Source organism: Adiantum capillus-veneris, chromosome 23, assembly GCF_014529385.1.
Source record: "Adiantum capillus-veneris isolate H3 chromosome 23, ASM1452938v2, whole genome shotgun sequence".
Taxonomy (NCBI): Eukaryota; Viridiplantae; Streptophyta; class Polypodiopsida; order Polypodiales; family Pteridaceae; genus Adiantum; species Adiantum capillus-veneris.
Genome location: NC_140953.1, coordinates 67,753,228 through 67,780,086, shown reverse-complemented (window position 1 = coordinate 67,780,086; position 26,859 = coordinate 67,753,228). Strand labels below are relative to the sequence as shown.

Below are 26,859 nucleotides of genomic sequence, written 5' to 3'. Positions count from 1 at the left end.
GGGACTTCTCTCTGAGCATGCTACATGTCGACTCCAAAGGAGAAGGGACAACAACAACGGTCCCAGAAGGGGGCCACTATGTCTTCTGCGACTACGGCCACTTCCACTTCTGCGACTACGTCGGCATCTGCCAACGCTACATCCAACAATTGTGGCCTCACCCAGTTTGCTGAGAAGAAGAAGTTGGGTTTACACAACTATTCTGTGTGGAGGACACGAGTCCGCACAATTATTGCCTACCATCGACTCTGGGAATGGTTGAATGATTTCACCCATTCGGCTATTCAGCCTTCCCTTCCCACCGCCACTCAGGCCCAGATTGACGAGTGGGTGGATCCGGACATACGAGTCTTCCCCTTTCTTATGATGAACCTATCGGACCGCATCACGAAGGAAGTTTCCAAAGAGGAGCATGCACATCCATGGTGGAGACGGATTCTTGACTAGTTTGAACTTTGAGGAGACCTTGTTTGCCAGATAGATCACACTTGAACGGGAGTTGTACAACCTCCTGTTTAAGGATTCCAACTCACTTGATGGGTTGACCCTCCGCATGCAGGAACTTTGGGACGACCTTGTCTCTGCCGGAGGCGACATCACCTCGGCACGCATGGCTGGCCTCTTACTATTCAAGCTTCCCCCACGCTTTGATCCCTATTTTCAGAGTTTACTCACATCTGGACGTACCTCTTTTCGCACTTGGGACGAGATTCTCCCTTCCCTTAGACAGATTGAGGGGCACTCCGCATTTCGCGCCGGAGGTGCTGTTGATGCAGAAGGAGTTTTGATAGCTCAAGGAGGTAACAAGAAAGGTAAAGGTAAGAAGAAGAAGAAGAAGAACAAGGACATCGAATGTTACCGTTGCCACAAGAAAGGGCACAGAGAATCATAATGCAGAAAGAAGAAGCAAGACGAGGCCAACAAGGAGAAACAAACAGCTTCGATTGCAGTTGTAGCCTCTCACAAGATGGCTCTTGTCGCAACGGCGGACCACGCTCTTGCTACATCACAGTCAGGTACTTGGGTTGTTGACAGTGGAGCCACCACTCACATGACTCCCCGACAGTCATGGTGAAGCTCTCTTAGGGAGACTCACAGGCAGACCGTCACTATGGGTGACAACCATGAGATTCCAGTGTTTGGCACAGGCCAGATTACCCTCTTTCGTTCTACCTCAGACCCGAAGTTCAGCTCAGTGGAGGTGCTTTACGTTTCTGACATGGCCTTCAACCTCCTCTCTGTGTCGAGTTTGGACTCTCAGGGAGCTGACATACACTTTCGTAGTGGCACATACACCATTTCTGATTCTACGATAGGTACTATCCTTGCACGTGGTGAGCGCGATGGTTCTCTATACCGCCTCACTACTCTTCTGTCTAGGACCACAGAGTCTTCTTCTCTATGGCATGCACGATTTAGACATCTATGTTATCAGCAGCTTCAGCAGGCTGCTAGGACCTCTATGGTGGAGGGTTTACCAGCGATACGCTCCTCATCAGGCGTATGCGAGGCTTGCCAGATGGGCAAGCAACATAGGTTTGCCTTTCCGAAGCAGGCATCCCAAAAGAGCTTTGGCACCACTTGCACTTGTTCACATTGATCTATGTGGCCCGATGAGCACTCCATTTTCTGGCTCACAGTTTTTGCTTGTGCTTGTGGATGATTTCAACACATACACTTGGGCTTGGTTCCTACAGCTCAAGTCGGAGGCTTTCAATTTCGTTCGAAATCAAGGTTGCATAGGTACTTACGTACCTTACCCTTCTGTATGGTACAACTGTACGGTACGGTAAGGTACATATGGTACCGTACTGTACCGTACGGTGTTGCAGTTAAAAAAATCCGAATGTGTAGCGTTAGGGTGCGGACTTGGAACGCGAGCCGATTTGGGGCCTTTTGGTGGTCTAGAATGCTAATAGGCTACTCACTGCACGTAACTTTCCATAGAGCAACAGAGACTGCAGAGAAGTTCACAGACAGGACTCAGGAGTCGTTTCCCGCGTAGAAACGTAAGCTCCGCTCTCTTTCTTGCCCCTCCCACTCTTTCTCCTTACGTTGCGCGTACTCTTCGCGACACCCCTCCCTCTATTTCTCATGTGTTTACACTCTTCGCAGAAATTCATCATGCCACGCAAGACCAACCCCAACTGGCAGCTCCACACTAATGTGTTGAGCGTAGTCACGACCGCTTCCCAGCAAGGTTCCGGCACGCGCTTATGGCAATGCAAGTATTGCGGGATCCAACACACCAGTACCATAACGCGAGTCAAGAGGCACTTGACCGGCATTGGGTGCATTGATTAGATTGGTGCCTGTGAAAAAATACCAAAGCCCTTGAGGGAGCAACTCATTGAGGAGTATTTTCCGTGAGGTGCATCTACAGTGCAGGGTACTCCTAGCATGCAGGATGCTTTACACGATGCTTTTGTTGGAGACTTGGCGAATCTGTGTACGCATACACAGGCCGGGGAAGGTTCGGTCAGCTTCCACGCAACCCCCTGCTGGCAGGAAGAGGGCACGTATTGGCGACGATGATGACGACCTCTTGCCACGTGATACAGGTACATCTGACAAACCAAAGCTGACCACTCTGCCTAGTCGCATCTCTTCGCAGGCTTGGACTTAAGAGTGTCAGAGGGTGGCAGAGATGGAGATATGTCGCACTCGTATTGAGTGCAACATATCTTTCAATGTTTTGTGCATCAATGGAAAAGAATGGTAAAAGCAATTGCACAGGTTGGGCCTATTGACACATGGACCAGTCTTGATTACACCAAGATGCGGACCTGCATGTTAGATGAGCAAAAGGCCTTAATTGAAAAGGCACTTACTCCAGTGAAAGCAGGATGAAAGGAGTTTGGATGCACATTATCTCATATGGTTGGTGGGCCGACATTCACAGACGTCACATAATAAATATTCTTGTGTCCTCTTGTTTGGGCACCTATTTCTTGCGTGTTGTGGATGCAGGAAAAGCAGGGGAGAAGATCACAACTGAGTACATATATGGTCACATCAAAGGAGCGATAGAGGAGGTTGGCAAGGAGAATGTTGTGCAGGTGGTGACAGATAATGCGGCAAATTGCAAGGCAATGGGAATGATGGTCGAGGAAAAGTTTCCCGGCATAGTGTGGACTTCGTGTGCTGCACATTGTTTAGATTTGCTTATGGAGGATATTGGGAAACTTTCATGGGTACAACCCATTGTTGCTGTAACAGACTTGGATACTCCAAGTCAAGAATCAACCGCGATAGCACCAAATAACCACTTCAAAACAATTCACAGTTCACAATAGATTTACACTGGCCCACCGACAGAATTCCGTGCCTAGAGATATTGGCCCCAAAGACTGGCCCCCCTTTCGGTATTTCTTTTTGTATTAATCTCAGTTCAAAGTACAAGAGTGGTAGGGTCTCACTCTCAGACTCTACGAGCAGATGCTCTCCAGAGTGGGAGCCCAAGCCACTTATTTATTTACAAGGGATGCCAAAAGCAGAGCCCCAAAAGCTCAAAGTCAAAAGCCTAAAAATAAAAGCAAAGGCTCTTTCTCTCACAAGCTCTCTTGAGCTTCCAAAAATAAAGCAAAAGGAGTTCTCTCTCTCTCTCTCTCTCTCTCTCTCTCTCTCTCAAATTGTGTAGAATAAAAGCATTGCTTTTTTCTAAGCGCAAAAAGCGGAAATCTGCCGTATAGTCCAGCCTCCGCAATTTCCGGCGCGATTTCCGGGATCTGCCCCTGCTGCCTTTAGGGTTAGGGTTAGGGTTAGGTTAGGGCAGAATTAGGGTTTGACAGAAATTAGGGTTAGGGTTTTTGGCAGCATTTAGGGTTTATGCCGATTAGGGTTTCTGGCCATTAGGGTTAGGGTTTCAGCAGTACAGCCATGTCATCAAAACCCTAATAATCGGGCAGCCACATCATCACTTTGTGACATACCCCTCTCTTGAAAGCATTGTAATCGCCCTCGATTACGCGTGCAAAACAGACAGAGGCCATAAACCGTCTTAGCAAACACTGACTGTTAGCACCTACGTACTAGGAACACACATCTAGCACATGTACCAATCGACAGTCACATCACACGACATCACATGACATCACATGACATTCAACATTCATTCAGATCTTAGATCATGATTTATCGGCAATGTATCTAGCAATCGCATCTAGATCCAGTCGGGACCTCATCGATGTCCGATTGACTAATCCCTATTGCAACCATGTCTATTGGAGATCAAGAAGACCAAAATGCTGCAGTCATTTCGTCTATCAGTTCCTGCACTCAAAAAGAAGTCAAGAACAAATCAGTATCATATTCAGGAATTCCATTTCATAAAGTCATACGGCAGAATACTGTCAGCTCTCAGTATCCCTGAAGCTCAAAGAGACATGAGTGACTCTAGTATCAAAATCAAGGCATCTGTTGACAAAGGAGCTGAGGAACTCCCCTCTTGTGCATCCCATTGCACCAGATCTCTGGCCAAGCTGAATTGTGGGTTCCATTTGGAGTAGAGTATGCTAAACCAAAAACCTTGAGGTAAAGTTTCACAATCTGAGGAGTATCTGCTAGGTCCTCCTCCATCCACTTCGCATCCAATGCAGGATAGTTCTTGAACTTAACCAAGAACGGCCTTCGGACTTTACCTTTATTCTTCATATCCTTATGTGCCAAAATTTGTTCAGGAACAAGGATCTCCTCGTTTTATTCCACTTCGGGTTGCTCATTAGGCTCCCCATCATCAGGCACATCACCTTTAAAAGGTTTCAAGAGACTCACATGAAATGCATTGTGAATCCTCCAAGTGCCAGGTAGTTTCAGTCGGAAGGAGACATCATTTATCTTTTCAGAGATCTGGAAAGGTCCGTAGTATCACATACTAAGCTTTGGAAAAAGCCTCTCCTTTCTCTTTTTCTTTCTCAGGCGTGCCTTCTCAAAACGTAAGAGCACCCAATCATCCTCCTTCAATTTCAAGTGGCGACAATGGCAATATGCTGCCTTTTTCTGTCGTTCTTGAGATTTCTGCAAAGCCTCGCGAACCTTGGCAAAAGGCGTGTCTAAGTCTCGCGTATACTCATCCGCTTCAAAAATATTATCTTTCGTGCTTAGGAAGGGTGGAACCTTCGCAGCACCTTCAACAATCTCAAATGGTGCCTTCCCTGTCGAAGAGTGTATCGTGTTATTGTAGGCAAATTCCACCAAAGGTAAGTACTTTTCCCATTGAGTCTTCTGATCCGAGATATAAGACTTCAATAAATCTAAAACCACTGAATTGGCAATCTCAAATTGCCCATCAGTCTGCGGGTGGAACGATGACAAGAATTGCAACCGTGTGCCAATGTTCTCCCAAATTGCCTTCCAAAACAAACTCGTAAATCTGGGGTCCCTGTCGGAGACAATCGTCTCAGGCATGCCATGTAATCTGAAGATCTGGGCCACAAACAGTCTTGCTAAGTGATCCAGCTTGACTGTTTTCTTTACTTGAATGAAATGAGCCTGCTTGCTAAATCTGTCAATAACAGTGTTCTGATACCACTTTAACAGACTCGGACACTCCAAGTCAAGAATCAACCGCGATAGCACCAAATAACCACTTCAAAACAATTCAAAGTTCACAATAGATTTACACTGGCTGGGTGGAGTTCCGTGCCTAGAGATATTGGCCCCAAAGACTGGCGCCCCTTTCGGTATTTCTTATTGTATTAATCTCAGTTCAAAGTACAAGAGTGGTAGGGTCTCACTCTCAGACTCTGCGTCCAGATGCTCTCCAGAGTGGGAGCCGAAGCCACTTATTTATTTACAAGGGATGCCAAAAGGAGAGCCCCAAAAGCTTAAAGTCAAAAGCCTAAAAATAAAAGCAAAGGCTCTTTCTCTCACAAGCTCTCTTGAGCTTCCAAAAATAAAGCAAAAGGAGTTCTCTCTCTCTCTCTCTCTCTCTCTCTCTCTCTCTCTCTCTCTCTCTCTCTCTCTCTGAAATTGTGTAGAATAAAAGCATTGCTTTTTTCCCAGCGCAAAAGCAGAAATTTGCCGTACAGTCCAGCCTCCGCAAATTCCGGCGCGATTTCCGGGATCGGCCCCTACTGCCTTTAGGGTTAGGTTAGGGCAAAATTAGGGTTTGTCAAAAATTAGGGTTAGGGTTTTTGCCGTTTAGGGTTTGTGGCCATTAGGGTTAGGGTTTCAGCAGTACAACCATGTCATCAAAACCCTAATAATCGGGCAGCCACGTCATCACTTTGTAACAGTTGCAGATGCTACAAAGGTCATCACGTTCTTCCGCAAAAAGCATCAGGCTCTTGCTATTTTTCGCAGCCATAGTACTTTCGATACGGTGCGCCCTTCCAGAACCAGGTTTGCGTACATTTACTTGGTTTTGCAAAGGCTCTACAAGCTTAGAGATCCACTCCTTAGACGGTTCTGGATCCAAAATGGCGACAGATGTCTAAATCCTAGGAGGAGCCTACAAAGCACTTGCAGAGGCGGGTCCTTGATAAGAGTTTTTGGCAAGAGGTGCATGCTCTTTCAGTGGCACTTAAGCCTGTGTACGTCCTCCTTCGACTTACGGATATGGAGGGATCAACCTTGGGCCTAGTCTTTCATTTGTTTTTGCAGATGAAAGACCATATCTCCAAATGCTCCTTGTTGATTGCTGATCGGTAAGAGGTTTCCCCTTTACTATCAATGATTGAGTGTACACTATGTACTCTAATTGCTATTCTGAACTCAATTTTCAGCCGATCCGATATATTGGAGTATGTGGAGAGACGATGGACTTTGATGAGCCTCCCATCCATGCAATGGCCGCCTTGCTTCATCCTCTCTACAGGTCGCCAGAGCTATGGAGTGATACCTTTCTCAGCTCAAAACAATCTGAGTATGTTGGGCTCATGTTTTTAGAGGATGATCAGCTTTAGATAGATAGGGAGTTCACCAACTACATAACGACATCGACGCTTCTTTTATAAGGGCAGTAGCCTCGAGGAAGGAAGCCACAAAGTTTCCTTTGATGTGGTGGCACTCTTATGGGAGGGTTGGTCTTCCTAACCTCTCACGCCAAGCTCTTCGTGTTCTCTCTCAAGTAAGAGTCCATTTAACATTATACTTTTTCATCTTTATATTTCAACATGACCGTAAATCCACTTACTTAATTACCATAAATTGCCCAGGATTGCTCGGCTGGAGCATGTGAGCGCAATTGGAGCTCTTACTCTCTCATCCACACGAAGATTCGAAATCGCCTTAGCACTTTTCAATTGGAGAAGTTGGTGTTTTGTAGGGCTAACACGAGGCTCGTGCGGAGTTACCAATCTTTGGGGCAACCCAAACAGGTAAATGATTCGGCGATGGCTGCTGGCATAAACACATATTACAACTTTTTTGTTTACTACCATTTATTTGATGAGTGCGCGACGGTGTGTGCAAGTGAAAGAGCACCCGAGGAAGTGCAGTGTGTGTGCAGAGAGGGGAGGCGAAGGCCAGCAGGAGAGGAAGCGCTAGCAGAAGAGAGAGGGCTCACGTTTTTGGGGAAAACTCAATAAGTGAGTTTTGGGTTTTCCCACTTTTATTATAAGTGACCTTAAAAAAAATGTACTGAACCTGGACAAAGTATAAAAATGTACAAAAAGGGATTATTTAGGCGTTTAACCCAACAACCTCCCACTTAAAGCCATAAATGGCGCCTTTAAGCTACGTGACTCCCACCATCTCTATGCATAGATGATGTTGTGCTTTGGGTAAGCACTTAGTGAGAGCATCGGCTGGATTTTGTGATGTATGGACCTTAACCAATGTAATAAGGCCATCCTCAAGCACTTCTCGTATGAAGTGATACCGCACATCAATATGCTTTGTGCGTGCATGAAACATGGCGTTCTTTGCCAGACATATAGCACTCTGGCTATCACAACCAAGCATAGGTGCCTTGGCAGGCAAGCCAAACTCACTGCATAGGCAAGAAAGCAGTATGTACATCCATTTGGTCCATTTCCAAATCAAGAGCAGCCACAATGGCAAACAATACACGCAAAGTGGTCATCTTCACAACAGGAGAGAACACTTCCTGAAAGTCCATGCCCTTGGTTTGAACATATCTCTTTGCCACAAGCCTTGCCTTATACTTGGGTTTTGCATCAACAGTTTTGATTTTATACACCCATTTGTTAGGAATAGCCTTCCTTCCTTTGGGCAACTCAACCAAATCCCAAGTATGATTAGCATGCAAAGCTTTAATCTCTTCCTGCATAGCAAGCTCCCACTTGTTGCTGTGCTCACATGCCTTTGCCTCTTAATACGTAAGAGGCTCTCCCTCATCTGTCAACATAATGTAATGCAAAGAGGGGTCATATCGACTCACAGGCCGTCTTTGACGAGTAGACCGCCTCACCCAATGATCCACATTATCCAGCAATGGGTTTACATCAGGTGGCACTACAAAATCATCAACAATGGGCTGCTGTACATCATTTTCAGCATTGTTTCTTGGCTGCAAATGCCCTTCAGGAGCCTCAATTTGCTGTCCAACATCATCTGGCTCAAACACCAGTGGATCATCTACATTTTCAGCCATTTGTGGTGCATCTTGAGGGTCAAAAATAGGCCTAACAGGTGGCTGGTCATGCTGAAATTTCACCCTTTTATGGTCATGCTTTGAGGCACAATTGTTTTGAAGTAGCCTTGCCTCATTAAAAACAACATCCCGGCTGCGTACAACCCTTTTGAGCTGAGGTAACCAAATCTTGTAACCCATTTCGCCTTCTTCACCTTATCCCATGAAGAGGCCTTTAATGGACTTCGCATCTAGTTTACTCCTCAACTCAGGTCTAACATGCACAAAAGCTTCGCAACCAAAAACGCGTAAGTGATCATATGAAGCAGGCTTGCCAGACCAAACCTCTTCAGGGATGTCACCTTTCAAAGACATGTGAGGGGATCGATTGCATATATGCACTGCAGTTTTCAAAGCTTCTCCCCAAAATCCATGAGAGGATTAGCTGTGGACAGCATGCATCTCACCCTCTCACAAAGTGTCCTATTGAATCTTTCAGCCACACCATTAGAAGAGGGGCTGTATGGTACAGTAAGCTCCCTCTTAATGCCCAAATTTTCACAAAACTTGTTAAATTCAGCACTTGTGTACTCCCCCCCATTGTCTATACGCAAGCATTTTAGCTTTCTATCTGTTTGGGTGGTCACAAATGCATGAAATCTCTTAAACGCAGCAAAGGCTTCATCCTTAGACTTAAGCAAATAAACCCAAATTTTCCTAGAATGATCATCAACAAAGGAGACAAAATAACATGCACCACCCATAGACTTAGTAGGCATGCTACATACATCGGAATGTACAAGATCAAGCACACAAGATTTACGAGAGACACCAGAGTAATAAGAACGCTTTACTTGCTTGCCATATTGACATTCATTACAAAAGTCAAGCTTTGTGCCTTTAGCATCAAGCTTGTTCAAAGTACAAAGCTTAGAAAGGCCCTTTTGGCTCATATGGCCAAGCCTCTTGTGCCACAACTCCATGTGAGAGTTAATTTCAGCCAATGCAGTAAACTTGCCCAACACGGCCTTTCCATGTATGCAGTAAAGTGTCCCTTTCTTTGTGCCCTTTACAATCAGCCTTGAGCCTTTAGTCATTTTCCATGACCCTCTCTCAAACAAGATGCTGTAACCATGCATATCCATCTGACCAACAAAAAGCCGACTTTTCTTGATTCCCGGCACATATCGAACATCATGCAAGACAAGCTCATTTGTGCCATCTATGGAGAGATGCACAGTGCCAATACTCTCAATGGATCATGCATGAGTGTTTCCAAGGTATACATGGCCACGCTTGCGCGCATCAAAAGTAGAGAAACACTCCTTGATAGGAGTCACATGAAATGAAGCACCGGAATCAACAATCGAAGTGTGGGACAATGCATCATTGACAGTCAACAAAGCATCAATAAGATCACTCTTGGTGATCTGCATGTCCTGTGAATGAACATTTAGAGAGGCATCAAAGTCATAAGCATCATCATCTGACAAACTGGCACACAAGATGTCCTCTACATTTGACAGCTCCTCAATCACGACACTAGAAGCCACATTGGCCTTCTCTTTGTCCTTGGAGCTATCCTGTGCATCTGCCTTGACTTCCTTCTTCTCTTTCTTTTTGTCTCCACCATTCTTTTTTCTTTCTAACTCAGCTTTATAGTACCTGCAATCGGGTTTCTTGTGACCTTTCCTGCCACATTGATAGCAAGTCACATCACCCTTGCCTTTGCTTGCATTTCCCCTTTCTTTACTCTTACTCTTACTCCTTTGTGCATAAGCATTCTTCTTTTCTGTCCTGCCTCTAACCATGTTGGTAGAGCTGCCTCCCTCTCCACTTGCTTTCCTCCTGATTTCTTCATTCAAGATAGAACCCCTAACACCATCAAAGGTCAAATTGGGGTTATTGGACAACAAAACCACCAAAGTTTCCCATGACTCAGGTAAGGTCATTAGCAAGAAGATAGCTTTCAGCTTATCATCAAAAGGGGGCAAGCCAGAATCCTGTAACTGCGACAAAGTACCCGCGAATAATGACAAGTGCTTTGCTGCGCTCTTGGACTATCTAGTTGCATGCCAACAAGTTTTTGCATCAAGTGCACCTGGTTGATAGGCGTTGTATTTTCATACATTCCCTTCAACTTCTCCCACACATCAAAAGCAGTCGTGAGACCTTTGACATCAATGACGGTCTCATCGGGCATGGCCATTTTAATGTATGTAACGGCCTTCCAGTTCATGCTAACCCATGCTTCATCCGTCATATTCTGTGGCTTCACCTGTTCAAGTGCCCCTTCGCAATCCTTAAGAAATAGGATTCCTTGAATCCCGTCTTTCCAAAGATCAAAACCTGTACCATCGAACCTCCTACTCTCGAAGAGGTTCTTCACATCTGAAGAAGATGAGGCCATAGTTGCACGAAATAAGAGGGATAATACGTTGAATTTTTGGGCAAAATGCACAAAAATCGGAGTATAGCCTCACAGGGATGTGCACTACAGCTCCAAATGGTCACAGGAGCAATTTGGGGCAAAATAGGTCGATTTGGGCACAAAATTCAATTTCTGAAATTTATGCGCAGGAAATTTCAGCGAGCGAATTTGTGCTCGAAAACAACAAATTTAGTTGTTTTTAGCCTCAGAAGACATATATAAGGCTAATACACAGCCTTTAGAAGCATGTAAGTGCAAAAGCCTCAATTTGTAGCATCAAAATTGCATGAAATTGAGCCACAAATGGTCATACATCGACAAAATTTATCAAATGTGCGTAGATTGCATCAATTTGCACTTTCCGCAATGTAATCGCATCATAAAAACACTTGCAAAAACCTGCGCAAATCTGAAATTTTCTTAAAACACCTGTTTTAGGGTTTTTTCGGCAATTTCAGTGTTTTCGGGTAGCGGGCACTTAGCAAAAGTATTCCCACACCTTAATACATCATTTGCAAAACCTGTATTTTGCTGTCATAACCTGTAATTTCCTGTTTTTGACCTAATTTCAGCCTGTTTTGGGTCAATTTGGGCTGCCAGGAGCTCTCTAGTGTCCGGGGACGAGTCCTTTGGCGACGAAATTGCAAAATCTCGGGTGAAAGTTGACCTTCTTGCCTGAAATTCAGCGTTTGCAGGTTTGGGGCAAACCCTAATCGAGGCTCTGATACCGGTTGATGAGCGTGCGGCGGTGTGTGCAAATGAAAGAGCATGCGAGGAAGTGCAGTGTGTGCAGAGAGGGGAGGCGAAGGCTAGCAGGAGAGGAAGCGCTAGCTGAAGAGAGAGGGCTCACGTTTTTGGGGAAAAATCTATATGTGAGTTTTTGGTTTTCCCAGTTTTATTATAAGTGACTTTTAAAAAATGTGTCCAGGTTCATATGTTCAATATGAACCTGGACAAAGTATAAAAATGTACAAAAAGGGGTTATTTAGGCCTTCAACCCAACATTATTTTACTCTTGAACAGGTGGATGTGACATAGCTCAAGATGGTAGATAACCCTGCTCCAGAGGAGATTGACTGACATATTAGAGACGAGCAGGAGGCGATTCTCAGAGAGCTACATAGAGAGCTTGAGAGTTGGATCATTGTGTGATGAGATCACGTGCACGAGCTCTCAGCATTCCTCTACGTCCGACGCTTCCAGACCCAGACATTGTGAGACGAGAGAGTATTTGTATGGGGAAGCTTCATGTTCGCTCCTCTCGCACACGAGCAAATGAAGCTATCCAGCTCATTTACACCAAGATTGCTGGTTTCTCTGAGGAGGCTAGCGGTGTAGAGGTGCTTGTTCCAGATGCCATTGTTGCTGAGCCAGAGTTTGATGAAGAGGGCAATGTCCTTGATGATGGGGGCATACTCTCTACCGACGATTCATCTTCAACATCTGACATAGACTTTTGAGGCTATAGGCATGCCGTCTAATAGCCTATGTGCATGCTTTGGAGAGAAGCAGACTTTTATTGTGTTTCATTATTTTGTTTCAGTTTGTATGGCATATACAATGCCGGCTTGTGGTTGATGCCATAGACATTATTAGTTGAGTTTGGACGGTTGTACCTTGGACGGTTGTACCTGTGTTTCATTGTTTTGTTTTAGTTTGTATGGGATTTACAGTGCTGGCTTTTGGCTGACGCCAGAGACAATATGCTTATAATTGAGCTTGGTTTTATGATTTATCATCGAGGCTGCGGCATTTGAGTTTTATGTCCAATTGTCAATATGTTCATTTTCAGCATTGTAATTTGTAATGTAAATTTGTTTATGAGTCTATGGGTTTTTCACTAAAACATGAGTTTTTTACAAATGGTACGTACCTATTACGTACCTGAAAGGTGGTTCAGTATGGAAGTACGTTCCGTACGTACCTAAAACATGGCGTACACTACGTACCTTTCCACCTTGTTCGAAATTGGAAGACGATGGCTGAAAAGCAGAAGGATTTGCACGTCAAATGTATTCGCTCAGATAGAGGGGGTGAGTTCACCTCGAAGGACTTTGCACAATGGTGCAAGTCAGAGGGCATCCAGCGCCAACTGGCTACTCCTTCACTCCTTCCCAGAACGGAGTTGTTGAGCGAAAGAATCGGACTATCATGGAGATGGCTCGTGCGATGCTTGCGCATGCTTCTTTGCCCCGGGTTTACTGGGCAGAGGCGTGCAACACGACGGTTTACATTCAGAACCGTTCTCCTACCCATGCTTTGTAGGACACGACTCCTTATCCGGCTTACTTCAGGTGCAAGCCCTCGGTCTCATACTTTCGAGTTTTTGGGTGTCTGGCCTTTGTCCATGTGCCAAAGGAGAAGCGACAGAAGTTAGACTTCAAGGCGATGAAGCTCATCTTCTTGGGCTATTCACGAGAGTCTGACGGATACCGGCTTTATGATCCTGACGCAAGACCACCACAATTAGCCGTGATGTGACTTTCATGGAGCTCTTCAGCACACCTGCAGAGGGGGCAGCATCCAAGCCTATCCCTTTCCTACCTCCTTCTCGTCATCTTCCAGATGGATATCAAAAGTGCGTTTCGATTTGGATAAAGAAGTTTATGTGGAGCAACCTCCCGGGTTTCGTATACCAGGCAAGGAGGATTGGGTCTATCAGTCGTGGAAAGCATTGTATGGACTGAAGCAAGCTGGACGATAGTGGTACCTCACACTTGATCAGTTTCTCGTGAAGCTGGGGTTACGGCGTACCTCATCGGATTCCAACTGTTATGTTGTCTCTTATGGCTCTTTGGTTGCGATCGTGATTGTCTATGTGGACAATCTCATTCTCACAGGCTCTTGGATTAGCAGGATCAAGTTGATCACGAAAGCTGTGGAGACGTGTTTCGAGATGACTGATTGTCACCAGTGTGACTACTATCTATCCTTTTTGTTGATTTCTTTCTTATTATTTATTTACTTTCACTTTTTGGAAACACCCCTCGAGAAATCTAACTGCCCTGCATTGCATAGCTAGCGTGGAACTGTTCAGAGGGAGTCTAGACTTGAGGGCAAGAGAACACTAGGTTGGACAAGGACTATGGTTAGCCAAAGTGGGGTCATTGACTAGCCAAAGTGGAATCCTTTGCTACAGAAGCTACATTTCAGTTCTGGGTGTGGCTGCAGTGTACAAAGGGGGTCAGATCACCTAGAAAGATACAATGGCAGCATCTCCTAAAATTTAGGGAACTGCTATTTCGGGACCTGAAAATGTGTCCGCGTCATTACCTCCGGTATGACTAGGGGAACATTTTACAACTCTGCAATGAAGTCAACCGGGCAACCGGTCGGAAGATTTTTAGGCGGCAACCCCGAAACGGGAAATAGCTTGTAAATGCGCCAAGTGGCACATTTGTGTGCACTTTCCTCATGCATCAGGAAGTGGCGCTGAATTTATAGCTGGGAGGCTCATTTTGCAAGTTCCTGTCACAGGTTAAGAGCTATGGAGTGCTTCCTTTCCCTCTTATGTACAGTGCGGTGCCAGGAGTGATGCCCTGCACGCTACGCACTGCCCTCTCTCTCCCCTACGGCAGTATGTTATGCCCCTCTAGTGGGCTTTTCAATTGACCAATGTACAATCGTGTGGGTTCATGTGCGATTGCCGAGGCAAGAGCCTCTTGCACAGGTACTAGATTAGCTAGCAGCTAATCCCCCGCAGGTACAGGTGATTCGGAAAGGTTTCACGTCCGAAATCTCGTCCGATTCAAAGGGCAAGTAGCCCTATAGGTGCGGGAGCTCGAGGACTTGCTACGGATGCGACCGGCACGCGAAACGGAGCCCGAAACAGTAAATTACAGCCTGCTGTGTATTTTTGCAGGTTTAGGGTTTTGGCCCTAAACGGACCCTAATACCCCCAGGAGGTTCGGGGACGTGAGGGGACCGTTGTACAGGTGATCTGGCGCATTTTCGGGGCTGAAAACAGAGAATTCAGCGTGCTGCAGATTCTCGGCAGGTTTTGCAAAGTGCCCGTATGCGTCGGGAAAGTTATTCAATGCGTGGGAATACTGACTGTGAAGGGGTCCTAGTACAGTTATGCTGCCGAAATCGGGCCGGAACAGTTGAAATTCAGCCAAGCTTGTGCGGGGCAGCTTGTAGGGAACCACAACGTTTATTCCCTCTTTTAAACAATAAAGAAATACCGAAAGGGGCGCCTAAGTTAGGGGCCAATCTGGTGTCGGTCTTCTCATACAGGTGCATTCTAGCAGCTTGTATCCCTTTCCCCTTTGTTGTGTCTCGAAAGTACAGGTAAAGTGGGCGACAAATTAAATGGGTGAAAGCAAATAAGGTTTAAGTCTAAAGTCTACCGCCCTTTTAGATTGAACAGGCCGGTTTCATGGTTCCATTGACGGGATTAAATCACTTTTTCCCATAGAAGTGAGCCTTGGTCAGGTTGAGCTTGAAGACACAGGGGATCATAGACCAGACACAGGGAATTGCAATTATGGCTGACAGACCATATGATGTGACTGAAGAGGTTTCCTCTTCGTAGGGTCAACAGACACATGAAGTGGGTGAGTCTTCAAGACCACCACAGACAGATGATGATATATTCAGGACCCAGCTGGCTACTGCTGTGGCTATGTTTACACAAGTAATGGAGAACCCGAGGTTTTTAGCCTTTCTGCAACCTTCTCTTCTGTCTTAGCAAGTTGGGTCACTCGATCACATTCAAAAGCCTGTTAAGGCTCGAGCACAAGTGATTCATACTGCAGAGTCAATGGAAACACCTGTACACTTGACGGAGAACATGCAGTCTCCCCAACCTGTGCCTAAGGTGCAAGAACATGTGGCTGAGATGCCAGTCTTTCAAGCTACCAGTTCAGCCAGCCACTTTTCAGCAGCCTATAGCTGGTTCTAATGGGCAGGAAAGCAACCTACAGGCTATGCAACAAGTCTTCCCACCACCTTCAGTACACCCTGGCTATTTTGTAGGCCAGCTGAAAATTGCCGCACCCTCTAAGCGATCAAGAATATCATCTTTCTTCTGCACTAAGAGTACTGGAGAGCAAAAGGGTGAAGGACTAGGTTGAATTAACCCTTTTTCTAAGAGCTCCTCTACTTGGCTCATAATCCCGTTTTGTTGGGCTGCACCAACGTTGTATGGAGGCCTATTTGGTGGGCTACAATTTGGCACCAAATCTATCGCATGATCTTCCGGTTTCTTCGGTGGTAACTGAGAAGGTAATGAATCAAAAAAATAGTCACTGAACTCTGGTTAAAAAGCTGACCTTTCTTTATCTAACAAAGATAAATTTGACTTACAATTATGTGAAACATCACATGCAAAATCCAAGCACGCAGAAAGATGATTTTTAATCACAGAAGCTTATACGATAGGGATAGACTCTCCTTTCAGGTTTACATCCAAGATTTGAGTCTTGCTCCTATGTTGCAAGGTGTCCTTTTTGTTGAAAGCATCCAACACTTCATGTACTCGGAGTAACCATGGAATTCCCAACAAAACATCGCATCCCTCTAAAGGCATGATATAAAACTCTTTTGTATCTACATAAGACTGGATGTGTAGACGGAGCTTGCCAATGATTGGAGTTACAGATTGTGAATGGCCAAGACATGCCAAACCTGCCTCAGCTGTGTACCCCATCTCTTCATCTCTTATGCCCAGCTTGATAGCCAACTTTTGTGAGATGAAGTTTGCCTTTGCACCTGGATTAAAGAAAATAAGCACTGTTTGATCCCTAACTTTACCCCACTATCTGCATAGCTCATTGGCATCAGAGTTTGGCCTATCTCCCACCATATCTGGCACTAAACTGGCCGTGGGTTTGGGCTTCTTTCCTTGCGTGTCTTCTTTTGTCATCTGAGTCAGCTGGCTTTACTTTCTTTGGACAATCCGCAATAAAGTGACCAGGCTAAGTGACCAGGCTGCTCGCAAATGAAGCATTTACGCTCAACCATTGAAGCCTTCTTTTCCTTGAAAGACTTACTTACAAAAGGCTTTCTGTGTTTCTTGGCCTGTCCTTCTGAAGTCTCGGCTGAGTCTTTAGTGACTAGTCTTCTCTGTTTTTTGTGACCCCCGGGGAGCTTCAAGAGTCGCTTTTGCGAAGGACTTCTTTGCTGAATTTTTTCTTTGATTGACCCCCTTTCGCTCTGCCCTTGAATCCATTGCCTTCTCCTTTCAACAAGGCATTACTAGTGCTGGCTACCTCTATCACGTGAGTAAGGGTGGCCACTTCGCTCTTTGTGTCGTAATTTTTGAGCCCTTTAGGCAGCCCACAACATCACTTTTTTATCTGCTGTGTCAATGGCAAGAATTTATAGGTGGTTATTGGAAGTAGCGGTTTACAAAACTTGCGATTGTACTCCTCTAAACTTTTGCAATTAGCCTCATTGAGTTGGTGTTACTCGGAAAGGGAGCAAGGTCGACCTCTGTAGGGACGACAACTCTCCACCACAAGTTTATCATCCCACCCGTACCTACCTTTTGCGGGGGACAACGAGCAAGGGCTTTTGACAAGTACCGCTTCATCCACCTGGATAGGCTCCTTGGTAAACAAGAAGCCTAAGAATCAGCCGTTCAAGAAGTGGACTTGGATTACAAGAACCCAGAATTGGATGAATAAGTATATCCCAGCAGCTGACTTTAGCTCGGGTCGCTACCACGCATGGGACAAGTGGGACAAGAGGCATTCGTGCCTTGCGTTGGAGCCCTATAAGACAGCCGGCTTTGAACAAACACGTGGATACCTGTTGCAGCTCAATAAGAGTACTATCGTGAATAGGAAAGAAGAGAGAGTGCTGGCTCTTGCAAGAGTAGGCGGATTCAAACTGGCTGATAGTTGGAGGCGCGGACACAGTATTTGCTTGCTGTGCTCCCAGTTAGAGGATCGTTCCCTTTCGCATTTGCTAGTGTCTTGTTCTAGGGGGCGCTGGCTAAACCAATTCAACTCGACCTTCAATGACATCGACCTGCCGTTGGACCCTGAAGGAAGGACCGTTATCCTCCTTGGTGGGGAGGCTCGCGAGAAGCAGCTGCCCTTCTGGGTACGTCGTGATCCGCACTCGAGGAATGGATCCGTAGGGCATGTGTCTGTGGTGAAGTTCCCCGGTGAGGTTGTACCCCGGTACTTGGGTGCTCTAGATAGGCGGATGGGGCGATAATGCCCCCCTTCCTATGCTTTTATTTTGAATCCGATCCCTTTCGAGGGAAATGATGTCATTCTCCCCAAGCGAAGCCAAATGAGCTACAAGAGCACCCAAGTGCCTTACCCCCTCGGGGGGGTCAACCTCACCTAAAAGGGGTTGGGAGGTGCAAAGGGAGACACCACCAACCTCAGTGGATGCCACCTGTGAGCTGACGCCATTCCAAGCGGGTATGGCATTTCCTAGGGGAAAACCGTCGGGTTACAAGGAGGTGAGCGATAAGTTACCTGGAGGAGGCAACTCCAAAGGGAAGAACGAAGCAAGTCCCCTAGTACTTGGGCCTCTGAACAGAGGTACTTGGTCGCTGTCACTCCCATAACTAGTCAGAAAAATGGGTCTCTCAAGGGCACTGCTCTAAGAGTGTAGATAATTTTAGACTCACGTAATCCAAAGGAAACTAGTGACAAAAGCGTTTGGCCTAAGAGCCTGGGTGCATAGTCCCGGTCGTTCTTCTTGTGCACTTTTTTGGTGTATGAGGGGAACGGCTCGGAGTGCCCAACCTGACTCCTAAAACAAAACAAAGCATTGAGTTGGTGCTAGTGTGTCATAACATCAACTTCAAACTCATTTGACTGCCATGTATGTAGATGCGAAAATCTGTTTGAAATAAATTCATGTGACCGGTGCTTGTCCTTGCATTTACAAAGTTGGCCACCATTGACGCACATTTCCTTTTAAGAAAGTGGCAGCTTTTTGAACCTTCAAAGCCTCCGTAGAATTCCCCACTGCATATGCAGTATCAAACTGTTGGAGGAAGGTAAGGGCCTTTGTCTTGTCATCAAAACCACTGAAAGTGTCGAACTTTACAGTTGCACCTATCTTTGTATGGTTTCGGCTTGTCAAGCATTGTCAAATTGTCATAAGGAAGTGTTTGCAACATGAGTACATTGGTTGGAACCACCTGTACTCCTTGGACACTAACATTGTGGCCTCCTGATGCCATATTTGTTTGTTGATTGGGAAATCCAGCCATACCAAAATTTCCATGTGGCACCCCAAACCGGCCCTAAGTACGTTGAAATCTTGAATGTAAGCCGACATCCATACATGGGGTTTGGCATCATGCCTTGCATACGCTCAAGCTCCTTGGCCACTAACATTTTGGCCTCCTGATGCCATATTTGTTTGTTGATTGGGAAATCCAGCCATACCAAAATTTCCATGTGGCACCCCAAACCGGCCCTAAGTACGTTGAAACCCTGGATGTAAGCCGACATCCATACATGGGGTTTGGCATCATGCCTTGCATACCCTCAAGCTTGGAAGGTAGGCCAAAATTTGGTCGCTTAAAGGTGGCTGGCTGAACTAGTATAGCCTAAGGAATTGGCGTCTTAGCCACCTGTTCATGGATAGGAAGGGTTTGCCTTGGAGCCTCCTACGACTTCACAACATGAGAATGCTCTCTTTCTTGCTGGGACGCATTTGGGACATGTCTATGAGCCTCAACAGGCTCTATTGGATGAGAAGGTTGCCTTACCTGGTGGAACTTGTAGAAACTCCATAAACCTGGGATTCCGCATGAAACCGGCTAAACACGTTCACAACAGCTATCAACTACCTCATTTTTGTGCTAATTTTTCCGATTTAATGCTTCTTTTAGTGCTAGGCTTCATTATGGCTGAGTCTGCCCTTGATCTCCGGAGTCATGACAGAAACTCAGCACGCTGAACTTTGTGTTGATGTATGCTCATGTGTGTGTGCGTGTGGTGTGTGTTGTGTGTTGTGTTGGGGAGCATATGTTAGTACCTAGTTCTACACCCACTATTGGGCACTGACGACGTTAGTGGGGATGTTGTGGTATTTAGTCAATACTATGCATGATGGAGCTGATGGATATACTGTCTTGTGGGTGACTACCATGGGGCTATACCTTGCACTTTCCTTCAAGGGTGAATCTGGGCTTATCCTGGATTCATCTAGGTATATATCAACTATCCTGAACACGTCCTCATCTAGCCCAATCATTATCCCTGAACTTGTGGCACATTCACATGAATAAAAGGTACAGGCAATGGTGGCCGTGAACTTTCACCAACCGCATGCACTGCAGGAATAGCTTGTCTGTTGTGTGAAGAAGAACCGTCTTCTCTGGTGTCATCCGTCTTGTCAGCCATAGTGGAATTCCAAGTACCTGTACTTTGTGTCTTTGCCCAAAACAAACCAAGGCTCACTTATTGAGGAAAAAGTGATCCAGTGCCTGGGGTTCGCAATGGAACCATGAAACCGGCGTGTAGCCTAAAGGGCTGTAAACTTTAGCTTTCACTTGAACTATGTCGTCTAATTTCCCTGCACTTTATGACACAAAGAAAGTTCACAAATGAACTTGCGATCGGAATTAATTCACCACTTCAAAACAATCCATGACTTGGTAGTTAGAGTGCTCTCAAGTAGACAATGACACCGTATTGGCCCTAAAGACTAGCGCCCCTTTTGGTATTTCTTTATTCAATTGCAAGCAAACGACCCGAACGCTTACACCAAATTCTCATCAAGCTGTCTAAACCTATCAAGGGCTGAAATTGCAGGTTTTCGACCCCATTTCGGCATAAACTCCTGTAAGTCAAAAGTACATGTCTAGGACGGATCCCTTGCATTTTAAAAGCTTTCCGGTGAGCTGTAGGTCCATTACAATATGCTGTAATTTCCTGTTTTGGTCATTGTTAGGTGCCCAAAGTCCTATATAAGCACCCAAGGCTTCCTCGAGGCTCCCTTGGTGTTATCTTGTAGTTTTGGTGCGAAACCCTAAACCTGCAAATAAACACAGCAGGCTGTAATTTTCTGTTTTGGATCGCTTTGAGTGGAGAAAACACGTCTACGCATGTCTCAAGAGCTCCCGCACGCATTGGGACAGTTCCTTTTTGATTTGGACGAGTTTTCACGCGAGAAAACTCTCCGTTTTCGCGATTCGTCGCGACGGAACTGTGCGTACGTGTAGGGGAATAGCAATTAGCTAATCTTGTTCCTGTTCAGAAGTCTCTTGCCTTGGCAGACGAGAATAAGATTTAACCGGCCTCTACAACGTAGAGGGCGGTACTATTTCAATTACCTGTTAACTTACACAGAGCACTGAGAAGGGAAGAGAACACAGTTGCGTCTAGCGACTAGAATGTCACTGCGCACACGAGACCGACACCCTGTAGGCCCCAAAGACTGGCGCCCCTTTCGGTATTTCTTTATTCAAATTAAGGTAGACGATCCGACCACTTCTCACAAGCTTTCACAAAGCTGTCCAAACCTGGCGAGGGCTGAAAACGCAGGTTTTCGACCTGATTTTGGCAGCATAACGGCGCAAAAACCCTTGTAGGTCAAAAGCACCTGTCTAGGACGGATTCCCTCGCTATCTGGAAGCTTTCTGGTGAGCTGTCACAGAATTTCAGCGGGCTCTAATTCCCTGTTTTTCACTGCCGGGTGCCCAAAAGCCTGTACACGCATCCCAAGGCTCTCACGAGGCTCCCCCGGTGTTCCCTTGCAGTTTAGGTGCGAAACCCTAAACCTGCAGAAAAACACAGCAGGCTGTAATTCGCTGTTTCGGATCGTTTTTAGCGGAGCGAACACGCCTACGCGTGTCCCAAGGGCTCCCGCACGCAATGGGACAGTTCCCCTGTGAATTGGACGAGTTTTCATGCGAGAAAACTCTCCGAACTCGCAATCTTTCGCGATGGGACTGTGCGTACCTGTGGGGGATTAGCAATTAGCTAATCCGGTTCCTATTCAGAAGGCTCTTGCCTTGGCAAACGCGCATAAACCCCCAGAACTGTACATGTTCATCTGAGTAGCCCAACTAGTGGGGCATTACCATATGTGCCAAAGGGGAGAGAGAGATGCACGAGAGCAAATCATCGCGCTACATGAGACAAAGGAGAAGGCAAGCTTTCCATTAAAGCTGTAGACCTGCACCCACTACTCACACACACACTGTAGCTCACTTATGATAAAAAATCAGCCTCCTCTCTCAAATTGGGCGCCCCCTCTTCAGCTGGAAGTAGCAAAACTGCCTGGAGCCGCCATGTGTCGAGTTTGCCCCTTTTGAGTTAATTCTCTAGTTCCCACTGACTTATAAAGTTGTAAGTGACTTTCCGAGTGGCCCAGATTTCATTTGGCACACACAGGCTTCCATACTCATCAGAATTCAGTGCTAACTGGCCCGACCAGTCCCAGACTGACCGACCCAGACTCCCTCTGTGAGAAACCTATTCGGCCGCAGCCGTTTCACACTGGCCATGCAATGTCCACTTGCACCTTTTCAAGGGTTCCGGGGAAAACAAGTAAAAATAAAAATATCTAGTACTTATTTACGGAAGGCAACAGGAAAAATACACCTCTTGGTGACATAAGACCCTCTGAACTATACAAAACTATACATGGTCATCTGAGTAGCTTAACTTGTGGGGCATGACCATATGTGCAAAGGGGGGAGAGAGATGCTAAAGAGAAAATCATCGTGCTACATGAGACAAGGGAGAAGGCAAGCTTTCCATTAGAGCTGCAAAACGTGAAAATCCACTCACAAAGTGAAAATCAGCCTCCACTCACATATTTGGGCACCCCTTGCTAGGAATGAGCCTTCTGGATGTTTGTTTTGGCCTACAGGTTGCTCTAAACTGACATGTACCCCTCCAACTTATAAAGTCTTGCTGAGGCTCGAGGAAGATTTCAGAGCCGATTGGCCCAACCATCTCGTGGCTGCTTGGCCTTGATCCTTGCGGGTGAAACTCTTGGCCAATGGCCGTTTCACATCGGCCGTGCAATGTCCGGGCATTTGTGATTTCATGAAGAGGGTGCCAAAAATTAAGTAAAAATCAAGGGAAGGAAACCAACAAATAAGGTTAGTTTTTGTCATAGTCTCATGACACCAATCTCCTTTGTCAAATCTTTATCTTCGCTATCTCTATCAAGCTTGCCTTTGCCTTTGTCCTCTTGTAAGTTCCTGCTTTTGCCTTCGGCTTTGTATTCCCGAGCCAAACGAAGGGTCTTATTCTCCCTCGAGAACTTCAATTGTGCCAAGACAACTGAGTGAGTATTAACCTTGCCCTCGTTGTCAAGCTCGACTTTGCCTCTGTCCTCTAGGGAGCTCTTGTTTGGCTTCGGAGGTAGCATGTAGAGGGCAATGGTGGTGGTGGTGGAGAGGCTTCTTGAGCAGAACTAGAAAGTAATTTCAGCAATGAGGTGATCTCCAAAACGAGGGAAAAGGGCTACTTTTATAGATGAATTTGCCTCTTGAATAAGGAGTCTATGTGTTAGCACGAGCACAAGTGTTTTGCCACTTGTCTAAAAAGATAAATTGTCTTTGATAAGTGTTCTTACATGTCACAGGTGTCTAGGCACAAGTGTCTTGCCTTTTGAAAAAAAAGAAAAAGTGAATTGTTTTTTGTCTTTGACAGATGTCCTTACACATGTAACAAGTGTCTCGACAATCGTTTTTCTTTTGGAATTCTCCTTTTATATTCTTCTAGCCCTCGACTCTATAGAATCTTCTAGAACATTTGTAGACTCTTCTAGAACATTCTAGAATCAGCGGAAAACTGATAACAGGAACATCAATATGGGAATGCAAAGAAAGCTCTTTTCGAGTAGAATACATAATGCAAACATCTTCAAAACAGCACTCAATGCAAGTCATCATGCATGTTTTATTGTGTGTGCATGCTTGCGCACGTGCCTAAGGTAGATTCCATCTGTTCCATACACTTGTATCCATTTATATCTGTCTTTCCAAAAAGGCAAAAGGATATAGTCCTTCCCCACTTAGGGATAGAAGTATGTCTAATCAATCATGGTTCTGTAAACACAAGAACACATGTCCAATCTTTCAATCGGAAAGACAACATATATAATCTTTCTGTGATTGTTGGGTTCATATGCAAAGGCTGGTGACAGACAGTCTTGGCTCTTAGTGGCCACTACCTAGGCTATTTTTCATGAATCTTTAGGCCCCAACCTCAGCTCTAGGTGTAATCTTACTTCATGAGGTAATTTGCAAATGTTTTTGATGGGTTTTTAGTTTTTTTTGTTGAAAAACACACCATGTGAATCCATACGGTACAATTATACACTGTATTTTTCCGTCCGTAACCGTATTGTCGTCTTACCGTATGACTATACGATGACAATTGTGTTGGCTTGTTGCTGCTCTAACCACAACAGTACTGTTGCATGAAATACATCTTTTGTGTTGGTTTGATACATGCTCAATTCTTCTCTACTTGTCTCGCAGGCACAATGGACAAGACCTCAGGCTTCTCCTTTTTCAAACTACCATCTTTCAGGACTAGCTCCTAGTCTCGACTTGCAACCTAGGCATGGTGAGCTGGGACTTCCGTCACAGTATATGCATGCAATGGGCAATTTCCAACAAGCACCAGAAACAAGTGGCTCACACATTCCTAGAGATGCTCCCTCCTCTGCTGGTGGTCCCTTCTCTGGGGAACTGGGATTTGAATATGCTACGATTTCCAACAATCCGGTTGAGAGTGATGTAGAAATTCTGTTGAATAGAGGACATTCTACAGAAAGTGTAGCTGTTCCTGGTGGTAGGCTGCAGCAGCCTCAGAGCGTGGATGTAATTTCTAATTTGGCATCTGTAAGTAGCAAAGAAGAGCCCTATTTAAGCTCACAGGATCCGAGAGGCAGCCTGCTTGTAAATCCCCATTCTCAAAGCAGTGAACTTGATCAGCAAGCGGGTTTGGGTCATCATCCAAACGCTCCTATGTTAATAGATAACAGGGCTTCCGAGCAAGCTCAAGGTAGGGGTAGTTTGGTTGGTGAATGGACAGGGAGCATTCATAGGAGGGAGGCATCTCGTTCAATCTCCATAGTTTCATCAGGGGACAGAGGGCTCACCTCGCCTGCGAAGTCGAAACAGATTTATGTTGCCAAACCTGCCACACCTGTTGGATTAATGGATGCTACTTGAATATGTTATGGATGAAATGAGCTTGCTAATTGTGGCTATTTTTCAGCCCCTCAGCAAAGAGCGTCTCATCGATCTTGGCCAATCCATGAGTTGGAACAAGGTGTCGCATGCAAGCGACTGCCGAATCATCACCATTAGAAGTGTGCGTACACACGCCGGAAAATGATTTTGGAATAAATTGATAGCTCATCATATTCAACCATTGTTCGAAGTGGTACTGTGACATGCAGGGACTTGATGGCACCCACTTCTATTATAAGATGAAGAACAGGCTGGTGTAATGGAGCTGATGTGAGCGGTAAGGTGTTCTTTTTTGTTCATGCAAATTGGATGAACCAATTCGGTTGGTAGAAAATGTTGTCACTTGTGTACCATTGCTCATTGATGCAAGCAGCATTTTCAACGACCTAACAGATGATGTTCAGGGCAAGTCAAAGTGAGGAAATCAGCCCTCTGAGACCATGTGGATGTTGAGGTATGGGTCGTCTCGACAGCACAGTTGGCTTGTTGTAGCTAATGTGTGAACATACCTTCAGTACTCAGTGCTTTGGCACTAGAACTTGCCTTGACTGTTGTCTTTGTTCTCGAAGTGAGAAATACTTTGGTTGCTACACCCTTTTAGTTACCAGGCATACAGAGCTAACAAACTTTTGTAAGCTACACGAATCTCCTTGCTAAGAATCAAGCATGGGAAAGTGTCAGCTTGATAAACTGTGTAAGCTATGGCAGAGTCTCCTCTCTAAGAATCAAGCAGGGGAAAATGTCAGTTTTGTGAGATATGTTGTAATACAATGTTTTTTAGGGGCTGGGGGGTACCATATGCGGGCTTCTAGCAGTGCTCCCCCTTGTATTTGCTGATTGATGCCAAATTCCTTTCTTTGTGAATTTGTCCCTTGAAATATTTTGAGGGATTTTCTAAAGCGTCATCACAAGCTGATGACTAGTTAACTCCACTATATGACTTGGTTCTCACTACTTCATTTTACTTCGTCAACACTTGGTTTCATTTGTCAATGCAATCTATTTACTTTCTTTTCGAAGTATTTGGTTATCTTGTTGTGAAGAGCATACTTCAAGCCTCAATAGTGGCCTCTTGTTGTTAAGAGTATACTTCAAGCCTCAATAGTGGCTTCTTTGTTAAATATGGTTGTCGAGGTGAAGTTGGCGTCTTTTATAAAAGCACGAGACTGATCTGTATCTATGATTTTTGCACAAAGCAATGGATTGTGGTCCTAATAATCTTCTATATACCAATGTTGATACAACCGATGATATTGTTGAAGATATTAACATTGATGATGGGATCAACATCTTTTAGTGTTGATACCATGATGAGATTGCCGAAGATAGTAGCATTGTGATGGTGATTTTGATGATGGAACCGATATTTTAAATTTTCTATTTACTAGTGGTCTTTATGGTTCTATATAATGTTTAAGTATGAAACTGATGCGAATTTGAGCATATGACCATGTGGGCGACCAAGAAGTCGCTTGCTAGAAAGCCTAGCTAGTATCATGTTTGGCCTTGACCATATTGAAAGCTTCTTGGAGCTGTATTATCTCCCTAGAATATATTACAGGATGCTTGGCAAAACGGTCTTCTTCTGCAACCTTGATTTGCAAAAAGCCAAAGCAGCCATTACATACAATGTGAACCCCCTACTCATACTAAGTATTGAATGACAAATAGGATTTTTTGGGCCAATATTAACGTTGCCCTGTGGTACTAATCAACAAGCTTAATCCAATAGTTCACAATTTCTCCCAA

At 45.3% G+C, this 26,859-nt stretch overlaps 1 protein-coding gene across 1 annotated transcript in view; it reads left to right on the top strand.

Annotated features, from left to right (window-relative positions):
- Positions 1 to 26,132, top strand: part of LOC147427912 (uncharacterized) — a 65,743-nt gene extending 39,611 nt beyond the window's left edge. The window contains exon 7 of the mRNA XM_086496470.1: positions 24,391 to 26,132. Coding sequence (XP_086352596.1) covers positions 24,391 to 25,089 — 699 coding nt within the window. The 3' untranslated portion in view covers positions 25,090 to 26,132. The remainder of the gene's footprint in view (positions 1 to 24,390) is intronic.
- The last annotated feature ends 727 nt before the right edge of the window (positions 26,133 to 26,859 follow it).